The sequence below is a fragment of the Nothoprocta perdicaria genome, unplaced genomic scaffold (genome assembly GCF_003342845.1).
Source record: "Nothoprocta perdicaria isolate Ctin4 unplaced genomic scaffold, notPer1 scaffold_0, whole genome shotgun sequence".
In the NCBI taxonomy this organism is placed as follows: Eukaryota; Metazoa; Chordata; class Aves; order Tinamiformes; family Tinamidae; genus Nothoprocta; species Nothoprocta perdicaria.
The window spans coordinates 1,170,451-1,182,725 of NW_020454092.1; the positions used below are offsets into that span (position 1 = coordinate 1,170,451).

Sequence of the window (12,275 nt, forward strand, 5' to 3'; positions counted from 1 at the left end):
AGGGTTAACGTATTTATTGTCGCGCTGCAGTTGCAAGTCGCTTTACAGAGACACCTCATGCTGGAGACCCCGCACGGCGCCGGGGCAAGAAGAAGGAAACACGCGTATTCGAACGGGACTATTAAATAAACTGTACACCAAAGTCCAGTCTTTCCCCCTGAAGGCGGCGGGCCGCGGCCCCCGCCGCCAGCGCGAAGGGGCGGGCGGCGCCTGTCCTGGTCCCGGTCTCGGCCGCGTCCAGGGCCGGGCCGAGCCGCGGCGGTCATGGGTCGCGCGCGTCCTCCCGCTTGACGCCGTCCGCCTTGAGCTTCTTGTTCTGGTGCGTCTTGACGTGCTTGGCCAGGTGGTCGCTGCGCATGAAGCGCTTGCCGCACTCGGGGCACACGAAGCGCTTCTCGCCCGTGTGAGTCCGCAGGTGCCGCTGCAGCTCGTCGGAGCGCGTGAAGCKCTTGCCGCAGAAGAGCCAGTTGCAGACGAAGGGCCGCTCGCCCGTGTGCCAGCGCAGGTGCGCCTTCAGGTGCGACGTCTTGCCGTACACCTTGCCGCAGCCGGGGACGTGGCAGACGTGCTGCTTCTTGCGGCCCGGCTCCGCCTCCGCGGCGCCGCCCGCCGCCGACTGGCAGTTGGGGCAGCGGCAGCGGCGGCACCTCCTGGCCGTGGCCGCCAGGGGAGACTTGCTCTGCAGCAGGGCGGCGATCTGCGTCTGGTACTGCGCCAGGTCCGAGCGGCCCAGCACCAGCCCGCGCTGCAGCGCGCCGGGGAAGCGGTGGCCGCAGCCGGCGGCGGCGCCCGCCTGCGGGATGCTCCACCAGGGCAGCTCGTCGGGCGGCGGGTTGGGCGAGAGCTGCCGGCAGGGCTGCGCCGGCGGCGGCAGCAGGTTGGAGTAGCCGGGCGGCAGCGCGGCCTGCGCCGCGTAGGGCACGTAGGCGGGCGGGCAGCTGGGCGGCAGCGCCGCCATGGAGGAGGGCAGCACCTTGACGGGCGAGAACTCGTACGGGTAGGACGGGTCGGCGGGCGGCGTGAGCGGCAGCTCGTGCGCCCCCCCGAAGGAGGGCGGCAGGTGGCTCTTGGGCGGCGTGAGCGCCAGGCCGGCGTGCGGCGGCGGCAGCGCCCCCGGCGAGTGCGCGGGCATCTCGCCGCCCCACGGGTGGAAGAGGCGCGAGGGCGATCCCAGCGCCGCGTCGTACGAGACCTGCAGGAAGTCGGCGGGCGCCGCGCCGGGCTGTCCGATGCGGCTGCAGGTGGCGGCCAGCAGCGCCAGCGGCGAGTGCGCGGCCACGTCCGGGGAGGCGCTGGGCGTGCGGTCCTGCGCGGGAGGCACAGCCCGTTACCCACGCGCGCCAACTTCCCGCCACGCGCCGAGAGCCGCACGTCGAGGCGGCGGCCGCCCCGTCCCCTGCCCTGTCCCCATCCCCGTGCGCTGCGCGGGGCGCCGCGCCGGGACCGGCCCTCCCGAGCCTCCCCGCCCGCCCGCGGGGCGCGGTGCCGCCCGCAGCCCGCACTGACCTGCAGGAAAGCCTGGAGCGAGTCGTTGCGGAGCACGGCCACGGCGGCCATGGCTAGCGCGGCTCGCGCATGGAGGCGCCCGGGGGCCGGCGAGGCGCTGCCCGCTCTCCCGCGCTCGCCTCCCGTGCGCGCGGCGCGGCCCGCGGCGCCCCCCGCGCGGCGCGATCTCCGCGGCCCGTCTGGCTGCACCAGGATCACCTCCAAGAATTTGATAAGGACTTTGCTGGGCCGCCAGCCAGTCAGAGGGAAGATTTATGGCTTTGAAGTTTGCCGCTACCCAATCATCAAAGAATAGCGGCTCTTTCAGAAGCGAAAGCAAATCCTTTGAATCCACAAAGCTCCTATGGTGTGTTTGTTGGTCTGGATAAAAGAACTGATTATTAGGGGGGATGGGAAGGGAGGAGATAAAGGCGGGACAATTAATGAAGTAATCACTATGTGGGAAATGTATATACACAAATAATTGGATTTTCTTGATCAAAGGACCCCTTACCGCCTGGAGACCCTCGCATTGGATGTGCAAGACACTGGATCCCCCCCTCCTTTTTTTTTTTTTTTTTTTTTTTTTTTACAATTAAGAATTTGTGGCAGGCCCCTAAAGTGACTCCGTGTCTTTGTTACCGCCCGCGAAATCTGCCTCCGGATTCCGCCGCTGTGCTCGATGCCTCAGGGCGCCGCTCGGAGCACGGCGAGTTCACCTGATCCCAGTTGCAAAAACTTCCCCGGCGTCTCGGCTGCCGCTTCCCGCGCCGGTAGCCGCGCGTGTCCCGCGCCGGCCGCGCTCGGGCTCCTGCCCGCCCGGGGCGCGGGAGCGGCGGGGAAAGGGCGGCGAGCGAGCGCCCAGGCTCGCACACCCTCGACAGACACGGAAAAGTTTCCTCTTGCCTAGCGGGAGCCGCCTGTAAACACGGAATTCGTTAAGCGGAGACAGGAGTCTCTCTGACGGAGATTTTTTTCGAGGCCGGCTGCGTTCGCGCAGGGGCTCCCGCCGCGGCCCCGCTGAGCCCGTTGGGTGGGGAGAGCTGCGGGGAACCCCCAAACTGCCACTCCGGTCCCGCCGCACCCTCAGCCCCGGCTGCCCAGCCTGCAACCCCTCGGACTGCCAGCGCGGGCACGGAGGAACCCATCCTGCCTCCCTTGCGCCCCGGGGGGACATTCCCGTTCGTGGGCGCAGCTGGGGCGCAGCCCCGCACACCCCCCGCCCGCCGCTCGCCCCTCTGCTCCGCGGCCCCCGCTGGGGAGGCCCCGTCGCGGGACGTCCCGGGGAGCCCCCGGGCCCGCGGAGCCGCCTGCCCAGGTAACTCGATGCTCGCAGCAGTCGCCGGGTTCAATTGTATTCGCACCGCCGGCGGAGCCCTTTTAAACGCCAGCACACAGAGATCCTTATCTGCCTTCCTGGGGAAACAATCGCTGTCCTCTCAAAGACTTCCAAGAGTTGCAGCGCTTGAATTAGATCGGTTCTTTGAAGGGATTAAAGTGCCAAGTCCTCTCCCACGGCTCCGCACGGGGTCCCGGGGCGAAGTCACCGCCCGGGCGCGGGTGGCACCGACCCCGCGCGCGGCTCGTCCCCGCGCCAGGGCCCCCCGCGGGGCCCGTGCCCTGTCCCGCCACTACCGCCCCACTCGGGGAATTCGTTTCACAAAATAAAGATCTGCCCCGGGAATGACCTGGGCGGCAGATGCTAACGCAGCGACAGCCGATAGCCGGTCGTGGCGCATCCCGCGCTTCTCCCCAGCCGTTAGTGCGCGTTATTGTCCCAGGCAGCTCGAGAACCAACGGGATTCGTCATGTTGCAACAGAGCTAGTGGAAAGTTGGGCGAGTGTCTGTACAGATGTGACAGGACAGATGCCATAAATCTGCATCGGAGAAAGCACATGACTTAAAATCGAGAATATTTTCTCCTTTCTGGAGACGGGCTGAATAATGAAAAGTTGCAGTCATAGTTTTCTGTACAAATAATTACTGCTCAAACTCGGAGCATTCAGTCTCCTGAAATTTATTCTTAATGAAGTGATGTTCAGTGCTGTCATTAAAAATGCAGGGCTGGAAGATCAAAGTAAAGTATTTACTTTAGAAATTTGTTTCAGTTATCAGGAGATACAGGTATCAAGGCCAAACGTCAATCCTGTTACACATGGCTCCTTTTCCAAGTGGAATGGGCTCCGCTACATCCTCGCATGAGGCCAGGAGACACCGGGGAAGAGGAACAAGCCCGAGACCAGTCCCCGCAGAGCCGGGCTCCATGTGGCTCGTGGGGACGGAGAGGTTGTTTCCTGCTTTCCTGCCCCCGCAGTCACTGTTCTGTTCGGGTTTTCAACTTTTTTTTTTTTTTTTTTTTTCCCTGGCCCAAAAGAGCTGGATCCCGCAGACCCGGGGCAGTGGCACCCGTGCACGGGTCGGTGCTGGCTGGGCCCTGCCGGTGCCGGGTGGCAGGGGACCCCGCTGCCTCTGCCCCTGCCTCTCAGCCAGGAGGCTGCAGCAGGTCAGGCCGTGCTGGGCTAGATGCCCGTGGGTGACTTAAAGGCAGCGGGTATAAAACATGACTCACCACCAGCACCTTCACAGGCAGATGTTTTCAAAATCAGGGCTTTCCAAGTTCCAGTGTCCTGGAGTGACTGTCTTACATGAATGAAGCTGGAAAGAAATAAATGTTCGTGCCTAACAGCAAGAAAGAAATGTTTGTGCCTAACAGCTGTTGAGGTGCCAGTGGTCCCTCCACAGGCCTAACACGCACGCCTGCCTGAGGGGCTGGTGCTGCCCCGGAGCACTTCCCTGCCCCAGCGCCGGCTGCAGCCCCATCGAGCCCCCGCTGCAGCCCCCGGCCCCGGCCTGCCCACGCGCAGCGCTGTTCTCTTGACACTACTGCTATTTACTCGGGCATATTCACCCTTTATGCCAGGCAACAGCACTGACACAAGTGTACTAGGAGGAGCCACCAGTTCACATTTCCTGCATGCTAGTTTATACAGCTTGTTTACTGGCTATCACACTACCAAGAGTTCTGATGTAATTACACCTCCAAAATTTTATCAGGAATCTTAGCAGGAAGTGAAAATGAAAAGAAAGATTTTTTTTCTACGAAGTCCTCTGTCTTTGTGCATGCAATGGAAAAACACAAAAATGCAGGCAAGGCACATGCAATGGCATAGTCAGGATTTAAAGGCTTGCCTCAACATTTCCCAGCCTAGGTTTGGATTTCAGGAACATTAACACAGGATTTCCAAAACTTCTGAAAGCTGAGCTGCCTTCCAAGAAAAGTAAAACAAATTTTATGCCTCACAGTTTTACTGCTTGTTGTTAAAAGCTTTAAATATCTTAATGCATTCATCTTTGCTCCATCCTCAGCTGGACCTCGGTGACTCCTCCTCCTCCCGCCTTCCGGAGTCCTGGTGAACGTTTCTGGATGTATTTCCTCCCCTTGCTCCCACACCTTAAAAGCAGTCGGAGTTGGGACTGCATCAATATTGAGAGTGTTATTACTGGCGCCCCTTGGATTACCTGGGACACCTTTCTGATCAAAAAGGTTGTTTCAAACGCTCAGGAAACTCCTTCCCGCCTCTAGCACACGCTGCTGCATTTTCCTTACAACTCTAATAGCTAGAAATGGACTCGTGCAGAATGGAAAGGGAGCCAAGATCTGGAGAGCAGCTGAAAATGATCTGCTGCATGCACCCTGCTCGTCCTCTCGCTCTGGGAAGCACTCGGTAAAAAAGCTTGCGTGTATTTGGTCAAATACATTCATTCGGGGAATGCTGAATGGGCTCATTTTTTTAATGAGTCGAAATACACATATACGCACTATTTTCCTACATCGTAATTATTCACTATGTAATAGAAAGGTAGTTAAACTGTTAATTGCATCTTTTTAACTACAGAGTGCAATATCTAAACACTGCTTCTTGTGGTAATTAATTTTAGTTATTTAGTACATTTACTGACAAATTAAACAGCTGTCTGTGTCCATACTGTGTTAAAGCTGCAAACAGAGTTTTAGAGCACAAAGTTTTAGACTGAAAGAATCTTGTTCTGCCTTGCACTTTCGTATTGTATAGTCATACAGCTGTCACATTGTGGTTAATTTAACCGAACTGATAAATTCAAATCTGCAAAATACACCTGGCACTTAATGAGCTTCTGTTGTAATTTTAGAGCATTTTGAAACAACAAAAATAGATTTTTCTAATAGCAATATTTGTCAACAGAACCACTGCTAAAATAAGCTGTTCTTCAAGGACTACAGAGTCCATAACAAATCCACCAACCTTCTTCCAAAGTTTAAGTGCTCTATACAAATCTTCAGCAACTTCACTACTGTAGCTGGGAAATTAAAAAGACCACAGGAAACTGCCCAGTAGTGGCACCGGGAGAGTCCAAGCAGAGATAGAGACATGCCTGTGCGACCGGCAGTTTGGGAAACGAGGAGCCGCTGCACATGGAGCAGGCACCTCTGCACAGCCTGTCCCTAGCCCCTCTCCATGCAGTGCTTTCGTGGTAGCTTATGGCAGCTTTGCATATGTATACACAAACTGCTATTATGTTAGATACATAACAGACACCTGAGACAACCAACTAGGTGTCCCCCACCACTGAAGAGCTTTTGAAAGGGACACAGAAGAGCCAAATTTTTAGAGCAGTCTCCGCACTGCCGGAACAGGGCGCTCCAAGGCGGCAGCAGCCCCTGGCCCCACGCAGCGACCGCCTCTGCCCGGCCAGACCTAGCCCTGCACGGGCGCTGGACACGGCCCTGGACAAGGCCCTGGACACGGCCCTGGACAAGGCCCTGGATACGGCCCCGGACACGGCCTCCAGGCAGGCAGCACAACCCGCCAGGCAACGGCAACTGTTCAGCCAGCCAGTAAGGAAAAAACCATAGTCCCCTTGCCACCACCACAGGACGGGGCTAGGGAGAAGCCTCGGTTTTAATTTTGAAATGACTTCTCTCCTGATCTCAACAAAACAATTTTAAAACTGCCCTGTCAGACTGGCTGAAAAGCCCTTTCAGAAACATCGGACATAGTGTTTCTTCTTTGTCACATCTTCCCCTGATGACTTAGTCTTAAAGGATAATAGATACATCAATGATGTGAACTATGCAAACACAAATTCACTGAAATAATAACTTTGAAAATAAACATTCCATAAATAATAAAAAAACAATAGTATACTGTGCTTATATTATGCTTCCCTCCTTACAGAGCTGTACAAAAACAAAGCAATTCTCACCATCAGCAGCAGGGGCAGCTTCCTTCCTTGCTCTACATGGAGCTCGGTTGTGGTCACTCACACACCTGTTTCCGCCTTGGGAAGAACAGCTCCACGCCTCGTAGTCCTGCTCACGGGTTACCAGGCTTCTCCTCACAGATCCCAAAGCTCCCCCAGCTCTGCTCAGCAGCCCGAGGTGCCAAACGAGGCAGCGCTGGCCACGGCGAGCGCCTCCTGCTCGTGCCAAGCCAAAGCAAGCAATTCCAGCGCGGGATCGTGTCGCTCTTCAACCAGGTCCTATCACTCAGGACCTTGTCCAGCATGACCAGATGTTAGCCCAGGAGAATAGGAGGGAAAAACAGGTTCTTCCCAAAGACACGAGGTTGGCGTGTTCGTGGAGGCTGCTCCAATTTGAATGGCTAACAGCATTTTTCTTGCTCTACTAGGGTCTCTGAGACAGAGGTCAGAAAGAAATGACCTTCAAACTGGTACCTCTCTCGTTTCTCTCTCTTGGTAAATCTCAAATCCGTATTTTGCCTTCTACATGCAGGAAGTCCCCATTACCTACTAGCACGGAGCAGAGAAAATCGTGTATTAAATATGAAGGGGAGAAGTGTCTTAGGAGAAGACCACAGGATGCAATACAATGAAAATGTATTCTGAGTTATTTGTTCTGGGAAATAAATAAGGGAGATACTGCAGTGTTCCACTTCAGTGTCCCAGTGGTGTATATCTATCACACGAGCCACTTTGAAACACGTGTTAGGGGAATAAGAGGAAATCTGAGAATGACAAGCACTGAGTGCTTCTCTGGAGGTCACAGCAAGGCATAAGGAGCCATTTCCCACATTTTTTTTATCTTAAAGTAAGAAAGTTTGCCATAAAAAATGCATTTTTTTCATTGCCATTGGATTAACTTTACAAAATTCTGTGTTTCTTACCAGTACATTACAGTACAGAGCTGAACAACTATGTTTAGTCCAAATTCTTACTGAAGTCAGTGAAATAGCTGCCTATAAAAACATAGCAGGGCTCAAGATTTGCTACTTTTTCACTACCATTGCTACACATGCTAAGTGTAGTTGGCACGTGGAGTGATTCAGGAAGAAGCTATTCTATAGTGCCAATGATCCTCTTTAATGAGATATTCATAAATCAACTGATAACCGTATCTCCTGCCTGTTCTCATTTACTTAACTCTACATTAAGGGAAAGATCATTTGCATTCTAGAAGTAAAACAATGTTTATAAGAGAACAGAGTAATTAAAATCCTCCTTAAATCAAGATTTAGAAATGCATTAAGTCAGGTGAGAGGTAGTTCTTCCCAAATTACCTTAACAGAAAAAAACACAGTTCTGGGAATTTATAGTGTCACTCATCCATTAAACTCTACAACAAAGACTCAAGAGAAAGTTACATTTCCAGTTTCATCTGGTTTTCTATATAAGTATAACATTACCTTATCTCAGGAATTTAATGTGGGAAAAAAACAAAAGGAACTTTTTGCCTCAGCTTTCTGATACCCCGATGACCTCCTCCTCAGAGATCCTATGCTCTCTGTTAATTTAGATACCATATGTCTCATTGGTCATCAAACCAGTTCCTGCTCTGTATTTTATAGCCCTTGCAGAGATTTTGATCACAGTGTCTATAAAACTAACCACTTCCTCTGTTTACGACATAAGTCACAGCTGATTGGTATTTTCTCATCCATACCCAGAAATGTGACAATGTCAATAGCCCTGTTCATCCATTTGGTCTTTTGGCCCCTCTATTACTTATACACCTTTTGCAGAGTTCTAAGTAAAGTATTAAAAACTGGAAAGCATCAGAGGAGGGATGTGGAAAATAGGAAACACAGCTGTACAGACTTTGAACTCATATTACTGGACAGATGTATGGGCATACCTTGGAGCTTAGGACTTTCTTGTCACATTACAGCAGAAATTTCTCTCTGCCAACCTTCTCACAGTCCCTTGGCTGACCAAGATCTCAGCTCCTGCTTGTGTGTGTTACAGGGTAAGTTTAATCTCCTTTCCCTGTGCAAGCCAGGACGCTGGGAGGCAAAAGGTTAACCCTTTAGGTGGTGAGACCAGCACCGGGTAACCTCAGAGGAGGCACTGTGCTGGTGCTGACACTGGCAGGAGAAGCTCAGAATAAGCAAGGACTCGCACACACTGGAGCTGTGGTCGCTGGTAATGAGAATACCAAGATGAATGGAGCAGCTCACTCTACTCTCGGTGATTGATTGAAGCTGTTTTCATCTCGGTGGGGTGTTCTTATTCAGTTCAAATAGCATCTCACTCAGAAGTCTCCTATACAGGCACATACAGCCTCTTCTGACACTCAACCCATATACGCTCAGCACAGATACACAGATAAAGAGTGGGAAATTTACTTCTCCAATTTTTTGTTCTTTCCCTGTTTCCAGCCACTCGCACAAATATTTTTCATCTTAAATATACTTAAATAAGTGTACCCTTCGCTCTCTCTTTGTAAACCTGCCGAGCTTATCAGGTACATGGCATATAACGAAGGAGAACAGCACCTGGGAATGTGGGTACCCCAGTGTAGTGGATTTGAGAGGCTGTCTAAAGTAATGGGCATCATTCAGACCTTTTTTTTTTTCCTTTTTTTTTAAAGAACATAAGTGAAACGGGGAAGTTTTGGAATTGGATCAATGAGGAGAACCTTGGAACAGCCTTGAATAGAAAAATCAAATGGTGGAGGGGGGGTTACTGGGAGGAGCTTTAGTCAACACCTCTGTGTTCCTACAACTGGGGTGCTGAGTGCATCATCTCTGAAGCATTTATCTTCACAACTTGTCTATGAAGATGCAGCATATTAATATTCCTTTTTTTCCAATGGAAACATAACACATACCTTGTCCCATGCTGCAAATTAACCCTACTGAAGCTCAGAGGGTCACAGGTTATAGGATCATATCACAGAATGTCTCACCTCATTCCCTCCAAACTATCAATACTGAGATCACCTGCATAAGGAGGCAGTGAGAAGGGCTGATTTTCCTCCACCCTAAGTAGACCTCTCATTCCTAAAACTTTTTTTCCGTCTTAATTAGAGCTCTGCAGACCATTTCTAGAGAAGCTTTCTACCACCACATACCTGACAACACAGTGAATGTGGCTGTACGTGATGAACTCCAATGCCTACAGCCACTTCCAGAATGGCAGAGCTACTGTAGCACTGTGTGCAGCACACTTTCTAGATTTTTGTTTAAAAAAAAAATTGTGACCATCTTTGTTTCTTGGCTATCAAGAATCCGATGGTCGGCGTAGCACATTGCCACATAACCTTAAATCTATATGAGGCAAGTTTTGGGACTCTCTGTTCTTTTCTTACCAGCTACTATGTGATCCATGCTTGTCCAGTTCCCTCAAGCCAGGGGCTGTAGGATTACAGGGATTATTTACAGCGTAAGTGACATGCTCCCATCATGATGGATGTTTGAAGCGTTCCAAATAACAGCATACATACTCAGATATTTGAATGAAGCTTGGATTTTTACAGGATTGAGCTAGAAAATTCTAAGTGATATAATTTAGTATCTTCATATCTGATCTCTCTTCAACAATATAATCTGAAGGTGCAAAGATAAATACATGTTGGAGATATGTAAAGAGACTCATCTCTGGGCAATTTATGCAAAAAAGCAAACTTTTGTTGTAACATAATGAACCCCAGCCAAACCAGGGGAAAGTAAGTTCTTAATTTTTAGAGAGTTTTTTTTTACAAAAGAAAACATACTCCTCAGAGGAAGGCTCACAGCTATATTTGTTCAGATACAAATAGGAAAGATAAATCCACTAGATGGATATGCTATCTAATAACATATCTATGAAGGTAATATCTGAGTTTGGAAAAGGATCTGCTAATTAAATATACTATTTCTCACCTACCTATGATTTTTATCACCTACCCAGTAGGCTATCTCTAAGGCTCCAGCTACTAAGTTTCTAGCATATTGGACAATAACTATTTTTAAAAATAATATAATTACAGAATTGTTTCTTCCTATTCTGCTAGAGTTTGTATTTTTTGCAAACTCAAACTGACTCCTGACGGGAAATATTCTTTCTTAGGGTTACAGTAATTTTTTAAAACATAACAATAGTAATGATTTTAATAGTTTTAAAGCTGATTCCTTCCAGCGTCCCTTCCTCCCCTGCCCCCCCCCCCCCCAAAAAAAAAAAGGAAAGATTTTTCAATGATTTATGAAAGAGGAGCTGGATCTCAAAATATTGGTTTTTAATACCATGGCAATTAATTAATCAATTTTCTGTTGCAGAAAAGCCAGTACCTAAGAGTTCTTTATTTTAAAAACTGTATTTTGTTTTTGGAACTCCAGTTATTAGTCCATTCATAGTTTGCGTTCTAAAAACATTTACTTGGATTCAGAATAACTGTCCCATTTGCCTCTTCCCTGTCAGAGAGGCTTTCTAGCATCTTAGAGGCTAAGCAAGATGATTTAAGCCTTTAACACAGCACATAATGAGGGTTATTTTTAAAGCTCAAGGCTGTTTCTGTTATTCTCTCAAGCAGTTTCCTCTCTCTTCTTTCCACACCACAGTTTTATACTCCATTGTCCCCGACTTCATTAATCTTTCCCTTCATCAAAGATCCTCACTACTTCTCTGTTCATGTTTATCTTTCAAAATTGTTCCTCTGAGCATCACCTCCGAAACTGGATCACACAGAGCGTGCCCCGTAGGAGGCTGCGGGCGACGTGAGGGGTTTGCCCTCGCAGAGAGGACAAGCTCCGCGCTCCCTGGTTGGCTTGGTGGAGCAGTTGGAGCAGCAGTGAAGCTGGCACCTTCTCACTGCACAGGGGCAGAGACCAAGTATCCTCCTCTAATTCTTTGTGACACAAAAGAAGCCACTTTGGTCACCGGCTCCCCCTTCCAGGGAGGGCTCGGTGACGGGGAGGCTCCCAGCACTTCGCGACCGACCAGAGCGCAGGACAACCGCACGGCGGGATCTGCAGTGCTGCACATTCCCCAGAGAACACCCGGTAGCTCTCACACTGTCAGTCTGCAGCTCAAAAATACTTCAAAATAAGGAAAGGTAGCCTTTAACCTAGTCAAATCAGTACCTGCCATAAACAGCACATTTCCTGTAAACATGTGTGTCACTGTACTTGTAGCTTGCCAGCAACATTCAAAGTCCTGAGTGTATTTCTCCTATTATCAAAGCAAAGAAATATTCATATCCTCAAGATATGCAAATGAAAATTAACCTTTTTCAGAACATAAACTATAAACGAATCAGCAAACGGAATTTCTTTCTGAAATCACTACATTGAGCTACTAACAAGTTTCTATTAGACACAGCTCTTTCAAGCTGCCTGTACCTAGTAGCTTCTTGATGGGCACACCTACTATTTTAAACTCTACTGTCGCAAAGGGGGCCCAAAACCTCTGTCCCTTCTGCATTTCAGCATCTCTCTATTTTGCACTTAGCATAGCAGATATACTCTAAAAATCATTGGGAATTTCCAGCTAAAGTGAGAAGCACAAAGAAGATCCAAGTTCAACACAGGTATCA

The 12,275-nt window shown here is 50.3% G+C and overlaps 1 protein-coding gene across 1 annotated transcript; it reads right to left on the reverse strand.

Annotated features, from left to right (window-relative positions):
- Window positions 1–203: 203 nt before the first annotated feature.
- Window positions 204–1,557, reverse strand: SP5 (Sp5 transcription factor). Its single transcript, XM_026039715.1, has 2 exons — window positions 1,507–1,557; window positions 204–1,306 (listed from the first exon to the last, which is right to left on the reverse strand). Exons 1-2 carry the CDS (start codon window positions 1,555–1,557, stop codon window positions 263–265), a joined length of 1,095 nt encoding a protein of 364 aa, XP_025895500.1. The 3' UTR covers window positions 204–262.
- Between the last annotated feature and the right edge of the window lie 10,718 nt (window positions 1,558–12,275).